The 18,600-nt window shown below is 41.3% G+C and overlaps 1 protein-coding gene across 1 annotated transcript; it reads left to right on the top strand.

Moving 5' to 3' along the window:
- The first annotated feature begins 7,345 nt into the window (after window positions 1–7,345).
- Window positions 7,346–12,586, top strand: LOC146520924 (uncharacterized). The gene is made up of 2 exons (XM_085154410.1): window positions 7,346–9,143; window positions 9,830–12,586. Exon 2 carries the CDS (start codon window positions 9,832–9,834, stop codon window positions 11,497–11,499), a length of 1,668 nt encoding a protein of 555 aa, XP_085010536.1. The 5' UTR covers window positions 7,346–9,143; window positions 9,830–9,831; the 3' UTR covers window positions 11,500–12,586.
- The last annotated feature ends 6,014 nt before the right edge of the window (window positions 12,587–18,600 follow it).

Below are 18,600 nucleotides of genomic sequence, written 5' to 3'. Positions count from 1 at the left end.
ACGGACACATTATATGAGTGAACTTGACTTTAAGTGACTTCCAGGTTTCTTTGAAAATCAATTTCTTATATCCAGGTTCTTTTTGCTGCCGTCCTCCTCTCCCCCTCACAGCGCAGGATTGCCGCTGCTGAAACTAAACAGAGCTCCCTGAAAGGCTCAGCCAATCACATTGGCCATATTTGTCACATGAGGTAGGACTCCAGTAGAGAACTAATTTAACTCTTTCTGCTCGGCTCGATGAATGAGACGCTGACAGATCGTTTTTTTCTTTCTATCGGGTTTGTTTTTCTTTACTCAAAGAGATCAAATTATTGGTGGGGACATGACCCCTCCGTCCATGCCAAATCTACGCCCTTGTTTGTGGCACTCTGTTTGAAACTATTAACCTCTGTGTGTTTCAGAGCACTAAAGAAAAAGCAAAATGATCCTAACTAGTTAAAATACCCCAAACTAGTTGAATTAAATCATCTATGTCTGAATAACAGAGCTCTGAGACCTATACAATCCTTTAAAAAGAGTTTAATTAAAACACATAATGGTTTCATTAAATAAAACGCTATTAAACACATGTAAACTTGTAAAGTCATATGACCCCTGAACTCACGTGCACAAGCAAAAAGTCCGTTCACACGCACGTGCACGCACATGAACGCGGAGGGGGATAGGGGAGGGGGGAAAGAGGAAGTGGGGGTGAGGGGGGTGAGGGGTGGTATATTATATTATATTATATTATATTATATTATATTATATTATAATATATTTTATTATATTATATTATATTATATTTTATTATATTATATTATAATATATTTTATTATATTATATTATATTATATTATATTATATTATATTATATTATATTATAGGTATATAATATACCTATAGCAAAAAAAGCTATAGGTATATTACTACTATCGGCACAGCAGCAGGTTTGATCTCTGTGGGAGGCTACAGCCCTGTTTTTACCGCCGTGTTTCATGGCGTTGGACGTTATGTCTGCAGAGACGGGCCCTCTGTTTTGTAGTGTTCCCAAAATATTAGAATTTATCTGATCAGCCTCTGGTGTTCCTGTATGATACAATATCACTAACTACCTGACCCCACCCCCACTGAGGTTGGGACAAACATGTGACCTTTCACCTCGTGACATGCAGCGACCTTCACAGAGCATTAGTGTTGACTAACAATGTGTTCATGGACACGACGAGGAGTCAGAAACACTAACAGGAGGAAATCCCTGATTCTTTGTTTGTTTGTTATAAGAGGATGATGTTTGTCTGCAGATGTCAGAGCTGCACGTGACACACACACGACCAGTGCGAGCTGTGATCACCTTCATGTTCTGCTGCTCAGACTCAGGCTGAATGTGTAGTTTGTGAGTCTGTGCTCGCACACCACAAGGCTGCTGCCAGCTCACAAACTGGGTCACCAAGACAGGAACAAGGACAGCAGCCGCCATCACCTTCACGCTGCACGAGGAACCACAGCGAGCTCACAGACCAGCACAGACACACAGAGTGCCTGCTCCACTCAGACGGCTCTGCAACGGGACTGGAGCGCCAGAGGCCCGCCCACACCCACGCCTACCCTCCCTCTGCACACGCTCTCACGTTCCCGCCATTCATATCTCTCTCTCACACACACACACACACACGGATCTGCAGCGTTTTCTGCTGCAGTAAAATAAGATTCTTCAGATTAAACGTGACCTCCTCCTCACTTCCTGTCATATATCTGCTGTTGCTATGGTGATGTTCATATTCAACAATCTAGAGTTTCTCGTAATGAGCTGAGTGTGAGCCAAGACTGCAGACTGCTCTGAACAGGTTTTCACTTTTTTTTTTTTACCTCTATGACATCACAGAGAGCAAACTTGCTGATCCCAGAGGATGAATGAGGGCCTGCAGAGTCAGTCCAGAGTCAGGTACAGAAGGATTATTATGAACTGTCAGTCATGCAAAGCTGCTCACAGTCGTTGGATGTGTCAGAGAACATTTTGGGGCTGGCGTCCTACCGTCGTGGCTCATGCCCACAGACAGACACTTCTTGAAGCGACACTCCTTGGGCAAGATACTAACCCCATGTCTGCCTACTGGTGGTGGTCAGAGGGCCCGGTGGCGCCAGTGTCCGGCAGCCTCGCCTCTGTCACTGCGCCCCAGGGCAGCTGTGGCTACAATGTAGCTGCCATCACCAGTGTGTGAATGACTGAATGTAGTGTAAAGTGCTTTGGGGTCTAAGTAAAGCGCTATACAAATGCAGACCATTTACCTTCCCTTTCATTCACTTCCCCCTTGTTTTGTGTACTTGTTTTATCAGCCACAATAAAGGGCTCGCTTTTTGTCTATTCGAGTTACGTTTCACGCTCCACTTTTTGGTCTACATTTAGGTCCAGTATTCACTCTACATGCAGTCAGCGCACGCTGCCTGTGACACCTTCAGGCTTTGGTAATGGAAAGCTGATAGGATGATCTGCACTCGTGCAATTTAAATAACTGTTAATGGATTGATGGGACTTGAGCTAAAGTGACAGATGGGTTTTGGAAGGTTGATGTGGCCACTGAGATGAATTCTGATGAACAATAATACTTTCTTTTTTTTTTTTGAGAATGAGGGGAGCAGTAATTCATTTTTACCAAGAAAGTTCAATATGTGAGTGAGCCAAACAAGTTGGACGAAAACTGTTTGAGTGCAGACGTGTCAATCCTGTCTGTACATTTGAATAGTTATGGTCTTATCCTCTGTAGCAACTGCTACTGTTTTTCATAATAAAGATAAGATTCTCACTGTGTCACGTTTTAAAATTTGCATTCTAGAAGGTACAGGTACGATACATGCAACAAAGCCACTACTACTTCTCTCAATTATGAAATGACAGAACTGAGAACATTTCTACTACAGTGTAGTTTATATATGTATACGAGATCTTCTGCTTCTTCCAGGTTTGATGTGTTATACATTCAGAGTGCTCTTCTATTCTCTTCTCCAGATCTTGCACAATCAATGCACAGAAAATATAAGGTTTAACACATGTTTATTTGCAAACAGGAAACCCAGTGAACCGGGTGGTTTGTGGGGGGTCGGATGGAGGGCACAATGGGCTTGAATGGACTGCTTTAAGCTACGACACATGAAATCTGGGGTGAATACGAAGAGTGGAAAGGAGTTTGAGTTTCACTGCTGTTGGACTGAGTATTTTGTCTATTTCAAAGGGCCCGATGTAACGGTGTGAGAGTTTGCAGTTGAGCTGTCAGCCATAACTTCTGTCCAGGAGAGCAGTCAGGTGCCGGAGAGCAATGATGGTCAGCGTATCTCTTATTTTGGGCTGTGGTTCTGAGCAGTCCTCTCTGCTTTGGGTCCAGGCCCGATGGCAATGCTCTAGGTGGTGTTGTATGGATGGTACTTTGAGTTCTAGTTCTGTAGATGGGAATGATGGTGGTTGATAACCAAAAATAGCTTCACATGGAGACTGACCTCTAACCAAGGAAGTTAGGGTGTTGTGCCCATATTTGATCCACAGCAGGTGGGCAGACCAAGTGGCAGCATTTTGGGAGATGACGCAGCACAGATTCTGATTCTTCCCTTTTGGCGGTTGGCAAACATAGCGTATTACCCCAGTGTTGGCCTCTCTACACTGGCTCCCTGTTCCTTGCAGGATCCAACTTAAACTCTTACTTTTTGTTTTGAAATAACACAGAAGGTGAGAAGGGGCTCACCTCAGACATATGAGCCCTTTCTCATCTGTCTGTGCTCCAACTATTCCACGGACTAAACGTCGAGCCTTCTCTGTGGCAGATCCCAGACTCTGGAATAGTCTTGCTCTTAATATCAGATCCGCACAAACAGTTGAACATGTTAAATCATTAATAAAGACACATTTTTATTTGCTGGCTTTTAACACAGTTTGACCTAAACATTTTGCTTTATCAGCCTTGTTGTTGTTGTTGTTTTAGTTGTTCTTATTGACTTATTTTATTTATTTATTTGTTTTTCTACGTTTTACTGCATTGTTTTACATTTTATTTATTTTAGGGGCATTTTGCATTGTTGAGCACTTTGTGCGGCATGGACTGTTTGGAAAATGTGCTATATAAGTAAACTTGACCTTGACCTAGGCCCACCCTGGCTCCTAGGAAAGAAAAAAATGTTTTCCATTCACTCATTGACTGAAAGGGTGATGGTCTTAATGTTTAATGGGAGCAGACCTGTAACGAAGTCCAATGAGTTGTGGGCCCACGGCCGATGGGGCATGGCCAGTGGTTGCAACAACCCTGCACCTCGCGATGTGTTGCTTTTACTCCGGGCGCAGACTGTGACGTACTCCCTCACATCTCTACTGTGTGGCTGCAGCGTGCTGCTGCTGGTACATATTGCCGTTTGAGGGTCCCGAGATGCAAAGCGTGTGTGTGTATATATGTGTACATATACACACTGCAGTCTGCCCTCCAAATGAAGATGTTTTATTATGAGTCTAATCCTGTTTGTTTGTGACTCCTGTGGGATAAATTCAGTTTGCTCCTTCTGTCTGCCATGTTTCTAATGGCGGTAAAGAATAAGTATTAGTATAATATAATAAGTATTAATGAGTGATCACAGAATGATGCAGTGTGCGTCAGCTGGAACTAAATGTGTAGACAGCAGGTGAACACAGCTCTGTCCTGTAGGTAACGTCCTGATGGCTTATTTGAATAAAATATAATCAGGGTGATAGCAGCTGCAGTTTTAACTGAAAACACCATATTCACATTTGAGTAGTTGTGATGGTATCACCCAAGGTTATTATCGTTAACAAAAACTAACGAAATAATGAAAACTAGAAGTGAAAAAACATTTTCGTTAACGGAAATAAAAATAAAAACGAAAAAAGGAAAACTAACTAAAACTGCAATGAGTGTTCACAAAACTAACTACAATTAACTGAATTTATAGCAAAAATGTGTTTAGTTTTCATTGATGTGTGCGTGTCATACAAGAGTCAAGGGTGAAAATGAAGTTTAGTTTACAGATTTTTTTCTTGTGGTTTTTTTCAGGTGGCAGTACGTTAGTCGAGTCGTCTGTGTTGCTGCTACGTCCACGCGCAGAATCATGTCAGGAAAAGTCGGAGGAAAGCCCCTTGGCCAATTTGGGATTACTTTGAATATGACTGTGTTTTGGATAAAGCAAGTGTCTTGTAGTGGAAACAGACAAATTATGAGGGACATTTCTAAAGGGAAAAAATCCCACAAACCTTAACCTCTTAAGCCCCAAGCCTACCTGATCTCCTGCTTTTTGCCCCCGTATCAGGGGGCGTTGGGGCTTAAGAGGTTAAACTACACTTGAAAAGCTCACACAAGAAGGCTAACCTAGCTTAGCTTGAGAAGGTAAGGGAGCACACTCAGCTCATCACCAGAAAACAGAAGCTAACCCCAGGCAAGGCAGCGTGATGCATCCCGAGACAACAGGACGGGGATATCTACACAACTGTGTGAGTCAATTACCTTCAAAAAGTTTATCAATTCACTTGAACCAAAATTACGAACACCCGGTGCTGCGAGAGTTAATAGTCTCATTGGGGCCAAGATATACATTTTATAGTTGCCTGGTATCAATGGTTGTTCATCTGCCTTTATCACAGACCTGAGTGCCTCAGGGCTGTGTTTTAAGCCCCCTGCTGTACTCACTGTACACTTATGACTGTGTAGGCACATCAGACACCACCTCCATTGTCCAGTTTGCTGACGACACTGTTGTTGTGGGCCTGATCTCCGACAACATCGAGACGGCCTACCTGGAGGAGATTAGGAACCTGGAGACCTGGTGCCAGGAGAATAACCTCCTCCTAAACATCAGCAAGACTAAGGAGCTGATCGTGGACTTCACTACAAAGCAGACGAGGAATATGAGCCCCTCATCATCAGTGGCACGCCAGTGGAGAGAGTGGACAGTTTCCAATACCTGGGTGTCCACATCACTCAGGACCTGTCATGGTCCTGCCACATCAACACCCTGGTTAAGAAAGCCCGTCAGCATCTCTTCTTCCTCAGAAGACTTAGAGACTTCCATCTGCCACTGAAGGTGCTCAAGAACTTCTACTCCTGCACCATCAAGAGCGTCCTGACGGCAAACATCTGCACCTGGTTTGGGAACAGCACCAAGCAGGACAGACGAGATCTGCAAAGAGTGGTGTAAATTTTACAAAAAGTTAATTTGTAAATTTCGTAGTAACCTGTAAATTGTAAATTCTGTAAAACTTTTTTTCTGTCATTTAATGGTCAGGCATTGTACAGCTACAAGCATTTCACCTCATGTCATACTGTGTATGGTTGTGTGTGTGACAAATAAAATTTGAATTTGAATTTGAAATTTGAATTTATTTATTTATTTATTTAAAGAACCCATAGGTGGGAATGTGAGTTGTCTGTCTCTGCGTGTTAGCCCTGCGACAGACAGGCGACCTGTCCAGGGTGCAGTATGGTAGCTGGAATAGCAACATACCCAAGGATGAGCAGAATGACTGATATGATGAAACTGGGATTTTGTTACACTTAATTATTGCAAACACGACTAAAACTATAACTGAAACTAATCAAAACTAAACTGAAACTAAGGATTTTCAAAGAAATAAAAACTAAACTAAACTAGCAAACAATTGGTAAAAACTAATTAAAACTGATATAAAATTGAAAATCTGAAGTCAAAACTAAATAAAAATAAAAACTAATGAAAATTGCAAAACTATTTAAACCCTGGTACCACCTACAATTTGTGTCGCTGTTTGAATATAAGCTTCTCACTCATTGTTACAGTTAGAAATTTGCATTGTGGGAAACACACCAAAGTGAACTTACTGAGAGCTACTGCTACCAGCAATAACTCTAATATTACAAAAAAAATTACTGATAGTGCCGCTACATAGATGTTTTCTGTTACTTATATTAATGATAGTGTAATTATATGAAGTGCTAAGATAAAGCTGTGCTGTCCTGGAAATTGAGTAATGGATTTATTCGAGGATGTCTGCTCAAGGAGTAGCTAATGTAACCCGAGTTTCTTGTTTTTGTAGTGTTCTCTCTTTAGACTGTGGGTGTATTGCACCTTAACAATGGTCTTCCATGATAAACACCAACATGGCAGGACATTGTACTTGTAACTTTTAACTTTTTGACTTCCCTACAGGTACTCGTCACACCATAAACAGTCCCACTGTAAACACTAGATAGGAACCAAACTGATCTTACAAAATGCCATAAAAATTAACCGAAATGTTACACATAAAATGATAAAGTGAGGTAAGTGACAATAAAGTATATATATATATATAAACTTAAATGTGTAAAATGATGAAGGAATATTGAAAAGCCTATAATCTATAATAGATCATATTATAATCTACACAAATAAAACATACATGCCATAACTAAGGTTACACTAAGGTGAAGTCTTACATATAATTCTGGGTTGTTTAATTTGCTATAGTGACTCATTTATTTAACGATCATATATTTTGCCTGTCAGATAAAAAACTGTCAGATAAATATAAAATCCTAACATTACAGTTTGATTAATGTCTGAGAGACTGAAATGACTACCTGTCTCTAGTCCCTCTCACCACACCTCTGAAAGAGCGCCAGTCTCCTCCATCTTTATTACCAATGAGTAATGTATGAGACACCACACAGCTCAAACTGTGTTTAACTCCTGCCTTGCAGCAGCTTGATTGGTTCAAATCTTTCCCACAGGTTTCTGTTGTGGCTTCTTAGAGACTCGTGACTCCTCATTTTATGCTCATCAACATAGCAGCACGTCACCCTCATAAACTTAGCATTAGTAAAACAATCTGCATCACATATCAGCAAAAACTGCCCACCAGCTCCTGGCACATTTGGCTCACAGGAACCAAACTGGCCCCTTATCTATATTACATATAATGATGCTATTATGTAGTCTGGATACTTGTATATAGCACAGCAAGACCTGAGTGTTGCAGGAGACCCACAAACATGTGTTAACTTGTCTCATTCATAATTTATCATTTGCCTCATATGCTCTGGTTAGATGTTCTATTGGGTCACACTATGTCTACAAAAGGAAATTGGTGTCCAGCGCTGGGTCATGCAGGGTCATGTACAAGTTAGTTAAAATGATGTTTTACACCAAATTTTGTTCATTAGAAGCTAAATAACTAATAAAGTGTTGGGCTGGCTTTGCAATCATCCAGTAGAAAGCAGTATTACTCTCAAAAAACAAAGCTGTGATCAGTCCGTTTGCCAAAAGTCAGATCTCTGTCTCTGATTTGTATCACCTTACATCCTGTTACATCCTGTTACATCCTGTTATTGTGTGTGTCTGTGTGAATGAACTAACAGTTCTTGTTCATGTTGGGGGCAGCCGTCCTCTGGGATGCACACTCGACTCCACTCATCTGTGAGCAAAGGGTGATTACCTGTCTGCCACCTAAGGTGAAAGAGATCCCTCAGGTGTGCTAAGTTGTTGCGTTACTGACTGTCGTGTGTCTTGATGCTCTTTACCTGTTTTTGATCCCTCTGCACAGAAGAAGAGAAGCTCAGAGGAGGGAGCTGGGTGAGAAAGCTTGGAGAGAAATTGTGGCCAGTCTGCCATGGCCTATCGCACACATTCCCAAACTGCATTACCTTTCTGTGACGTATATAAATAAAGTGAATGTTGTATCTCGAGAAGAAAATGTTTGTTTTTAATAAATCTGTCCTTTCCGCTGTTGCAGGAATAATGGTCTGAATGCTTTGCTGTGCCAAACACCCAAGAGGAGCACCGTAGACTTTCTGTAGGCTCCTCTTGTTAATATTGATTTTATTATTCACATTAGTGTCTGTGTGGATGTTACGCTGGAGCGGATGCGTGGGATGGAGAAGAACAAGAAAACAACACAGACAGAAAGAAAGGGGTGGAGGGCAAGCAGACACGACCTGTAACCAAGCACACCCATACACAGCACCTGAGAGATAAAACTCACACAAGTGAGTATGACATCAGAGGTGTGGCTTTTCAGGGTCTTATAAAAATGTCTGCTTCCCTCTGACACACAGCAGCATCCAGACCGCCTCCTCAGACTCAGACATCACCACATCCAAGCTGACAGCTCCTCTCGCTGATCCCAGCTTCAGGATCTTCACCTGTCCACGCCTCCATCAGGTATATATATATCTCCAAATTTATATACTGGATTATTAGTATATTTGTTTTATTTGTCTGATTGTCTTTCTGTCCATAATCCTGTTATATTATCTGCTAGAACTGCTAAACCTGTTTATAAATTCACATCCATGATTAATGTCACAAATAGGATAATAGTCAGTATAAAACAAAAATATTATAATTTTTATTATTGTTTATGTACATTTATCATCATTTCATATTACAGAAATGGGTTAAACACATCTTAGTAACAGTTCACAAATACTGCATTTCTTTTCTTTTTTCTTTTTTAAATATTATGGTTTTGGCTTTTTGTTGGATGATAAAAGTGAAGATGGAGGGGAAGGACACGCAGCAATGAGCTACAGCTCTTCAGCTATGCACCATGTGGGTGCCTGCTCTCCCACTGAGCTAAAGTTGGCCCCAGTTTCTTGTTCCTTATGGTAGAAGCAGATGCACTAATGCTTTCTCATCAAACACTTCCACCTAATGGTGACTTTTCAAACAAAATTTAGCAGATCGTGATTAAAGATAGCAACGCGTATGATGTTTAGTAATAATCTACTGTTATTACACTATTTGTACTTTAACCTCGAGTGGTGAATTTAAATTAAGAGCCTGATTGTTTCATGTGGAGAGTTAATGAATGAAGATCTCTGCATTGTGTTTGTGTCTATTTTCAGACATGGCGTCTGTTGGCCCGCTGCTGCTGATGTCCTACATCCTCATCTCCACTGTGACCATTTCCACATCTGAAATCCAGAGCGCGCATGAGAATGCGTTTCTCAAGAAACTAAAAGAAAACAAAGAAAAACTTACAAGTGCACTAGTGGGTGGTTTAAAAAAAACAGAAGACATCAAAAATGTTGGTGGAACTTGTCAAACATTAATCAAAGACATCGGGGAACTGATGAAAGGTTTGTCAGACGATAGTTCTGATATATTCAAAGTTGCTCAGTCTATGGTTAATGTTGTGCCAGTAGTAGGTTCTGTTTTTTCCTTAATAATGACATTAGTGATAGTGATAGACAATCATGCTAATGATAAATCATTACTGAAAGATATCAAGGAAGAATTTGACAGACTCGATGCTAAGCTTGACCAGTATCATATGGAACAGAAGTGGAACATCTGGGCAGCTGGTGTCTACCACAAGCCAGAGCTGGACATCAGGCTCGCCTGGACTGAATACAAAACACTGCTGGGCAGTCTCGCTGGGGCAAAGGATGATGTTGAAAAGAAAAAACACAAACAAAGCTTTATAGAAGCTTACTCAAAATATGAGAAGGCTCCTCGGGAAATGGGAGAGTTACTGAAAAAAACAGGGAAGAGCTTCATTAATAACCTCGGGGACGAACTGGCCGAACATGTTAAATGTCACGAGAAAGAAATCTTAGAATATACGTTTCTCATTCTTACACTTATCATCAAGGGCAACATGATGAACGAATACTACTACACACTGAAGGACATACAGTCTAAAGCAAGAGATGATGAGATGATGAACAATGTGTATGAAGCAATGACAGCAATGTTTGACATCCAGAAGCGATGCATTGCCAACAGTATGACTTATGTATTACAGGACGTGAAACCACTTATTGATAAATCTGAAAAACGTGATATCTTAGCAAAGGAAGTCTGGTCTTTTCTGCAGGAGACATATGACAGGTATGACTGGATGGTTGTTGCATTCATAACCAAAAACTCAAACCATAAAATATTTAAAACCCTGAACAAACACGTGCTAACAGGATTTCATAATGTGTCAACACAGCGCATTACTGTGGCTGTAGCCAGACAGGTGAAAGGGACTCACAGCAAAGCACAGGAAGTCAGCAAAGCCATTGAGAGCTGTGTTTCTCAGAAAGTTCCGTGTTATAAGGTGGCAGAGACACTCAGCGCATGTGCACAAGAGGTGAAAGGAATTCCAGGAATTCCAGTGTCTAAGACTTACACAGCAGTTCACGCCTATACTGATAAAGATAACCCTCACCAAAGCATTGAGGCACAGGAAGCTAACCCTCCTCCTAAAAAGCCTTCAGCTCAGACTCCTTACATTTACACAGGGGACTGTGCAGGTAGTGGAAAGTTTGTGGTTCTGATTAAAAGTGATAAAGAAATGACGGAAAAAGATCTGTGCTCCAAGATGGACTGTGGGGAAAAAAAAAGAAGAGGAACCTGTATTCCAATAGAAGACATGTCCCTCGCAATGTGTCAGTGTAATTATCGACACTATGGGCAGTACTGTGAGAATGACATAGATGATTATAGGAAAAAATTAGAGACAGAAGAAGCTACATACAGAAATATAATAATAGTGAAAGACTCGAGGGTGAAAAACAGGAAGTGAAGCAGCAGAAACAGACTTCATGAAGTGATGTGAGCTTGTTCTCTAAAATGACACTGAAACATTCGGTAAATCCTCTTTTTTTTCAGACTCAAAGTATCTATGAAACCTAAAGCACGTTTTAAATGATCGTCTCCATATGTCAGTGATGTGCTCACCGTCACTGAGACTAAAGCTGGTTATAGAAAAGCACCAGAGTGGGCTCTGATTGGTTTGAACCTCCTCTGAACAACCAAAGCCAGTGTCCGAGCTCACGTTCACTTCATGAGATGTTCTGTTGTTCGTGTTTCTGAGAGCAGCTGATGATGTGTGAACCTCTGAATAACAGTGAAACATCTGTGTTAAACTCACATGAATGAAATGGAGATAAAGTTTGTGTTCATGTGCCAAACTGAAAGACTGAAAATCATAAATCCTGAATTATACATGAAAGACATTTAGAGAGAAAGTGCACGTCAGAGAGAGGCTGAAGCTCTGTGCACTGATCAATCAAACATCCTCGGCCTGCATCTCTTACAGCAACAGGAAGTTGAGTTTAAGGAGCTCAGTGAGGATCAGTGCAAAGAGCTGAGCACACAGCCTCTACGTGGAAACACCTCCAATAACAAGTACGATTCACTCCCTGATAACCTGCTCAGCACACACAGTGTGGTCTCGTCTGCATACAGCTGCACCTGGAAACCAACCAGGAATAACACTGTTTCACACATCATCAGTTGCTAGGTAGATCTGAGCTGGAACGCAACCCGCTAAGAGAAGAGAGCCTCTTTCCACAGACAGGAGGGATTATATTTATTTAAAAATGTAAAAAAGTAAAAACAAAGACAATGAACCTCCAACAGAAACAGCTGAAATAATGTGAGAATGATTTTGATTAAAGTCAGATATGATCTGTACTCATTAAGATGTTCTCCCCTTCACTGGGTCACATGACCACCTGCTGTCTGTCCCTGTGATCTCATTGGAAAGAGTTGAAACCAAAGAAATACTCCTGCTGTAAGCTTCTGCCCTGAATAAAGCTTCTGATTCGCTGTCATACGTGTGTCTCTGGTTTGAATCTCACTTTACATCCTGTTACATCCTGTTAGTGTGTAGAGTCGCTAATTCTAAAACACACTAATAGACACTTTCAGTGTAGTCTGTGCTGCCCCCTCCTGGCTGGAGGAGCAGAGATTTCTGAGGAAATCCTGATTTTTATTTTGGATTAAGGGACCCTTAAAAGTTCAGTTCACCTAAATCAGCTGTAGGTTACAGTGCATCAAAAACTCCCAAAACACCAACCTTCTGCTGACACGGTGCTTTCTGATTAAAGGTGCAGCCAATTCATTTGAACAATGAGCAGATGGAGGCGGAGCAACAGCATCCTAATTATTACAAAGAGTAAAACACTGAAACTAAAAAAAAAACTAAAATGAAACATGAAAATCCAGTCTGGAAAGTGATAAAAAATGAAAAGTAAATCAAAACAAAATTAAAATAATTCAAAAGTATTAAACTATAATAACTGTTTAACTGGTTTTATGTCTACTGCAGATTTATTATGCTTTAAATATAATTCAGATATAGAGACTTGACCAAAACACAGAGATGGAGCTGTGTTGGGGTTAGTGTGTGGACCGGCTGGGTGAGTGGAGGAACCATAACGTATAACGGCATTACAGAGTGGCGGGAGAGAGCAGCTTCTGTTTTCCATCCTGGATCTCGGGATCAGTTTTCCCGTCTTTATGCAGCCAGAGCGCCCCGTGCCCTGGTTTTGTTTCTGTAGTCTGTTATGTTCCGTGTTTATTGAGGACCGGTGCAATCTAGTGGCAATCTGAAGACAGGTTAGTTTGCATGAATTTCATGGGTCATGTGACTCACCTTCCACAGAACATGACCGCTATGAGTGACACCAACCTCAGCGATATAATCAGACAGTGGCTAAAAATCTATGAAAACATAAAAATCTGACAATAAATAATCTGAAGCTTGTTAAAATGAGATTATCTGCAAACCCCATAGGTATTGGGGGTTCGAATCTATAATATTTTTAAAAAATAACACCCAATAAAATGTTGACCATGTTGATTATGTTTATTCCTATGTGCAGAGATTAGCTAACCTGACCAGGGAATGTAGTAAACAGGACTGTCAGAACATTCGGCGTTAAAGTCACTTTAATGGTCCAAACTAGGATGGCGTTGGACATACTCTGTTGGAAAAAGGGTTGGTGTGACCAAGGTATGGTTCGGCTTGTTGTATGCATATTTCAAAATGATACAGCTCTGGATGGACCAGTAACCAGGGCATGGAAGGATGACAGACATTATTAAATGAGGAGAAGGAATTTTCTGGGATTGAAGATCCTCTGGGTGAGTGGTTGACTGAAGCATTCAGAAAATAAAAGCTATTATTTTATCATTGATTGGTAACTGATTGATAATTGGCCACATTCACAGCTGTATTTACTTGTTGTGGATGCTGTTTATCTCATGTTTGAGGACTCTAATTAACAGATTGAAAACAGCGACACTAAGGGAAGAGTATCCAGTGCCACACTATCAGATGGCAGTGTCGGTTGGACTCAGTGATGTAAAGATGAGCTGGATTCATGGCTGAACCGAGCTCCAAATGTGAAGTTCATATTAACACAAAGGTTTTGTTTCTAGGCAGTTGTGGTGTGGATGCAGGCTCCTGGAGTGAAATAGACTTAAAATGAAAACTAAACTAATTTAATTTCCTAACACAGGGTTGCAGGTCTGGAGGAAAATTTCTGATGTTTTCGGAGAAATTATGTTACTAACCTTTTTCTTTTAATTTTCTAATTCTGTTGAATTGACACATGGAAGTGTGTCAAAAAATGGGGAATGTCATGTTTAACATGAAACAATGTTTTCTATGATCATTATTTGTGTGATTAACAATCCAGGTACAGGTAAAAGATTATAATGAACTATAAGTTTCCACAACTTCAGATTTTTTAGAGAACCAGTGAGAGTCCTGAACATGATATTCTAAACCAACTTTGAATCACTAGAAGAACAATGGATAACAACATTAGATTATTAAGGCGAGGCAGAGAGGTGTTTTCCTTTTCTGTCTCTTACAGAGGAAGGAGCAGACACCAGACAAGGTCATGGAGATATGAGGATCCTTCACATCAGACACCAAGACTGCCAAGACAGTGACTGGGGTCAAGGGTCATGCTAGTCACCTCGAGAGGATTCCAGAACCACAGCAATAACCACGAAGGAGCTTGGTGGAAATCCAGAAGGACTGCACTAATGAGGCCCGAAGCCCTGACTTGGCTGAATCAGAAAGAATCCCAGACCTCAACAACGGGGCAGAATAATCCCCACATCTGTGGAAAAAGACCTCAGGATAGTTCACCCCTGAGGTGAAGTGAGCGCAGAGAATCGCCCGTCCTGAAAGATTAGTTGTTTAACGGTGAAGAAGGTCAAAAGCTCCTTGGACAGAGGTTCTAGTCTGAGCACAAAGGCAGAAGCAGGAAACAACCAGAATGGGGATCGGGGGAAGCTGGAAAGTGATCAGAGGTCTGAAAGTATTAGCTTTAATAAAAGCCTGTGATTTTTATATTTTGACAATTGCCCAAACACAGTGGTCATCCCACAGATGGTCCACCTGTTAAAGGGGGACAGATGGTCCAGCAATGGAAAAGAAGCGTGACAATTAAGAGACTGACACCTAGTGGGTGTAAAGATAGAAATCTGTGGCTAGATTAGCTCATTTAAAATACAAAGGAACAAAAGCATGTATGCTTTGTTTCCTGACTCTTGGTGGCGCTGTCACTTGATGTTCGCTCTCTCTGCGGTAGAGTATCACTTCCTGTTCATGCTCAAAAACAGTGGTGTTTTTGAGTAGCTTATCTGCTTAGCAATTTAATTAAGAAGCTTTAGATACATTCTTTCTTCATAGCATAATCTTCACGTGCTTCTTCTGAAGCACACTCTCCGTCTACTCACTCCCTAATTTATAGCCAAAGTATTCACTCACTGTGTTTTTACTGTTTCGCTAACTTAGCTTAGCTCTTAGCCAACTTGCTAGCAGCATGGCCTCTTCACCTGTCCCTCCTGCACTTTCTTGCTCATTGTGTCAGATGTTTAGTTTCTCCTCGGCCTCCTTTAGCAGTAATGATATCTGTAACAAATGTAGCATATTTTCAGCTCTGGAGGCCAGGATTACTGAATTGGAGACTCGGCTTTGCACCCTTCAGCGTAGGCCCTGCTAGCTGTTCCCAGGCAGACCCCAAGCAGCTGAGGAAAGAGGGCGGCTGGGTGACGGTGAGGAGGAAGCATAGTCCTAAACAGAAGCCCCAGGTACACCACCAACCCGTTCATGTGTCTAACCGTTTTTCCCCACTCAGCGACACACCCGCCGGGGGTCAAATTCTGGTAATTGGTGATTCTGTTCTCAGACATGTGAAGCTAGAGACACCGGCAACCATAGTCAATTGTCTTCCAGGGGCCAGAGCAGGCGACATTGAAGGAAATTTAAAACTGCTGGCTAAGGGTAAACGTAAATTCAGTAAAATCATAATTCACATCGGCAGTAATGACACCCGGCTACGCCAATCGGAGGTCACTAAAATCAATATTGAATCGGTGTGCAACTTTGCCAAAACAATGTCGGACTTTGTAGTTTTCTCTGGTCCCCTCCCCAATCAGACCAGGAGTGACATGTTTAGCCGCATGTTCTCCTTAAATTGCTGGCTGTCTGAGTGGTGTCCCAGAAATGATGTGGGCTTCATAGATAATTGGCAAACCTTCTGGAGGAAACCTGGTCTTGTTAGGAGAGACGGCATCCATCCCACTTTGGATGGAGCAGCTCTCATTTCTAGAAATATCAACAAATTTATTAAACCCCTCAAAACATGACTATCCAGAGTTGGGACCAGGAAGCAGAGTTGCAGTCTTACACGCCTCTCTGCAGCTTCTCTTCTCCTGCTACCCCCCCAAAAACCCATCTCCACAGAGACTGTGTCAGCTTCCAAAAAGACAAAAAACAAACTAAAAACCAGCAACAAACAACTTAAACATTTACAAAGAAAGAACAATACAGTATCCACATCTGAACCAAAGAGTAAAACAGTGAAATGTGGATTATTAAATATTAGGTCTCTCTCCTCCAAGTCTCTGTTAGTACATGACTTAATAATTGATCAACAAATTGATTTACTCTGCCTTACAGAAACCTGGTTGCAGCAGGATGATTATGTTAGTTTAAATGAATCAACACCCCCGAGTCATTCTAACTACCAGAAATCTCGAAGCACAGGCCGAGGGGGAGGTGTGGCAGCAATTTTTCACACCAGTCTATTAATTAATGAAAGACCAAGACAGACTTTTAATTCATTTGAAAGCCTGATGCTTAACATTGTCCACCCCAGCTGTGAAACTCAGAAACCAGTCTTACTTGTTATCATCTATCGTCCACCTGGGCCTTACACAGAGTTTCTGTCTGATTTCTCAGACTTTATATCTAATTTAGTTCTGAGCTCAGATAAAATAATTATTGTGGGTGATGTTAACATCCATGTTGATGCTAAAAATGACAGCCTCAACATGGCATTTAATCTGTTGTTAGACTCAATTGGTTTCTCTCAAAATGTAAAAGAACCCACCCACCACTTTAATCACACTCTAGATCTTGTTTTAACATATGGCATAGAAACTGAACATTTAACAGTGTTTCCTGAAAACCCTCTCCTGTCTGATCATTTCTTGATAACATTTACATTTACAATAATAACACAGCATAACAATAGAGTAGACTTTATCAAAGTAGATGTCTTTCTGAAAGCGCTGTAACTAAGTTTAAGAATATAATCCAGCCACTGTTATCATCGTCAATGCCCTGTACCAACACAGAGCAGAGCAGCTATCTGAACGCTACCCCAACAGAGGTCGATTATCTTGTTAATAATTTCACCTCCTCACTACGTACGACTCTGGATACTGTAGCTCCAGTGAAAACTAAGGTCTCTAATCAGAAGTACCTGACTCCGTGGTATAATTCTCAAACGCGTAGCATAAAGCAGATGACTCGTAATCTGGAGAGGAAATGGCGTGTCACAAGTTTAGAGGATCATCATTTAGCCTGGAGAAATAAAAAAAAATAAAAAGCCATCTCTCGACCCAGCTGTCCTAGCTAATTATAGGCCAGGTAACACACACCAATTAGTTAAACTGTAGGAATGTCTTAAAGACATAAAGACCTGGATGACCGCTAACTTTCTGCTTCTTAATTCAGATAAAACCTGTCTCTGAGTGACGCTGAAAAACTAGTTCACGCATTTATTACTTCCAGGCTGGACGACTGTAATTCATTATTATCAGGAAGTCCTTAAAACTCCCTGAAAAGCCTTCAGCTAATCCAAAATGCTGCAGCAAGAGTCCTGACAGGGACTAGAAAGAGAGAGCAGATTTCTCCTGTTTTGGCTTCCTGTTAAATCCAGAATTGAATTCAAAATCCTGCTCCTCACATACAAGGTCTTAAATAATCAGGCCCCATCTTATCTTAATGACCTTGTAGTACCATATCACCCTATTAGAGCACTTCGTTCTCGCTCAGCAGGCCTACTTGTTGTTCCTAGAGTATTTAAAAGTAGAATGGGAGGCAGAGCCTTCAGTTTTCAGGCCCCTCTTCTGTGGAACCAGCTTCCAGTTTGGATTCGGGAGACAGACACTGTCTCTACTTTTAAGATTAGGCTTCAAACTTTCCTTTTTGCTAAAGCATATAGTTAGGGCTGGACCAGGTGACCCTGAATCCTCCCTTAGTTATGCTGCAATAGATGTAGGCTGCCGGGGATTCCCATGATGCATTGAGTTTTTCCTTTCCAGTCACCTTTCTCACTCACTATGTGTTAACAGACCTCTCTGTATTGAATCATATCTGTTATTAATCTCTGTCTCTCTTCCACAGCATGTCTTTCATCCTGTCTTCCTTCTCTCACCCCAACCAGTTGCAGCAGATGGCCCCGCCCCTCCCTGAGCCTGGTTCTGCTGGAGGTTTCTTCCTGTTAAAAGGGAGTTTTTCCTTCCCACTGTCTCCAAAGTGCTGCTCATAGGGGGTCATATGATTGTTGGGTTTTTCTCTGTATCTATG

Source organism: Neolamprologus multifasciatus, chromosome 3 (genome assembly GCF_963576455.1).
Source record: "Neolamprologus multifasciatus chromosome 3, fNeoMul1.2, whole genome shotgun sequence".
NCBI lineage: Eukaryota > Metazoa > Chordata > Actinopteri > Cichliformes > Cichlidae > Neolamprologus > Neolamprologus multifasciatus.
This window is presented reverse-complemented; position numbering and strand designations above follow the sequence as displayed.

What these genes read in the sequence shown, in the direction of transcription:
- LOC146520924 (XM_085154410.1), top strand. Translation starts at nt 9,832, where the DNA reads ATGGCGTCTGTTGGCCCGCTGCTGCTGATGTCCTACATCCTCATCTCC.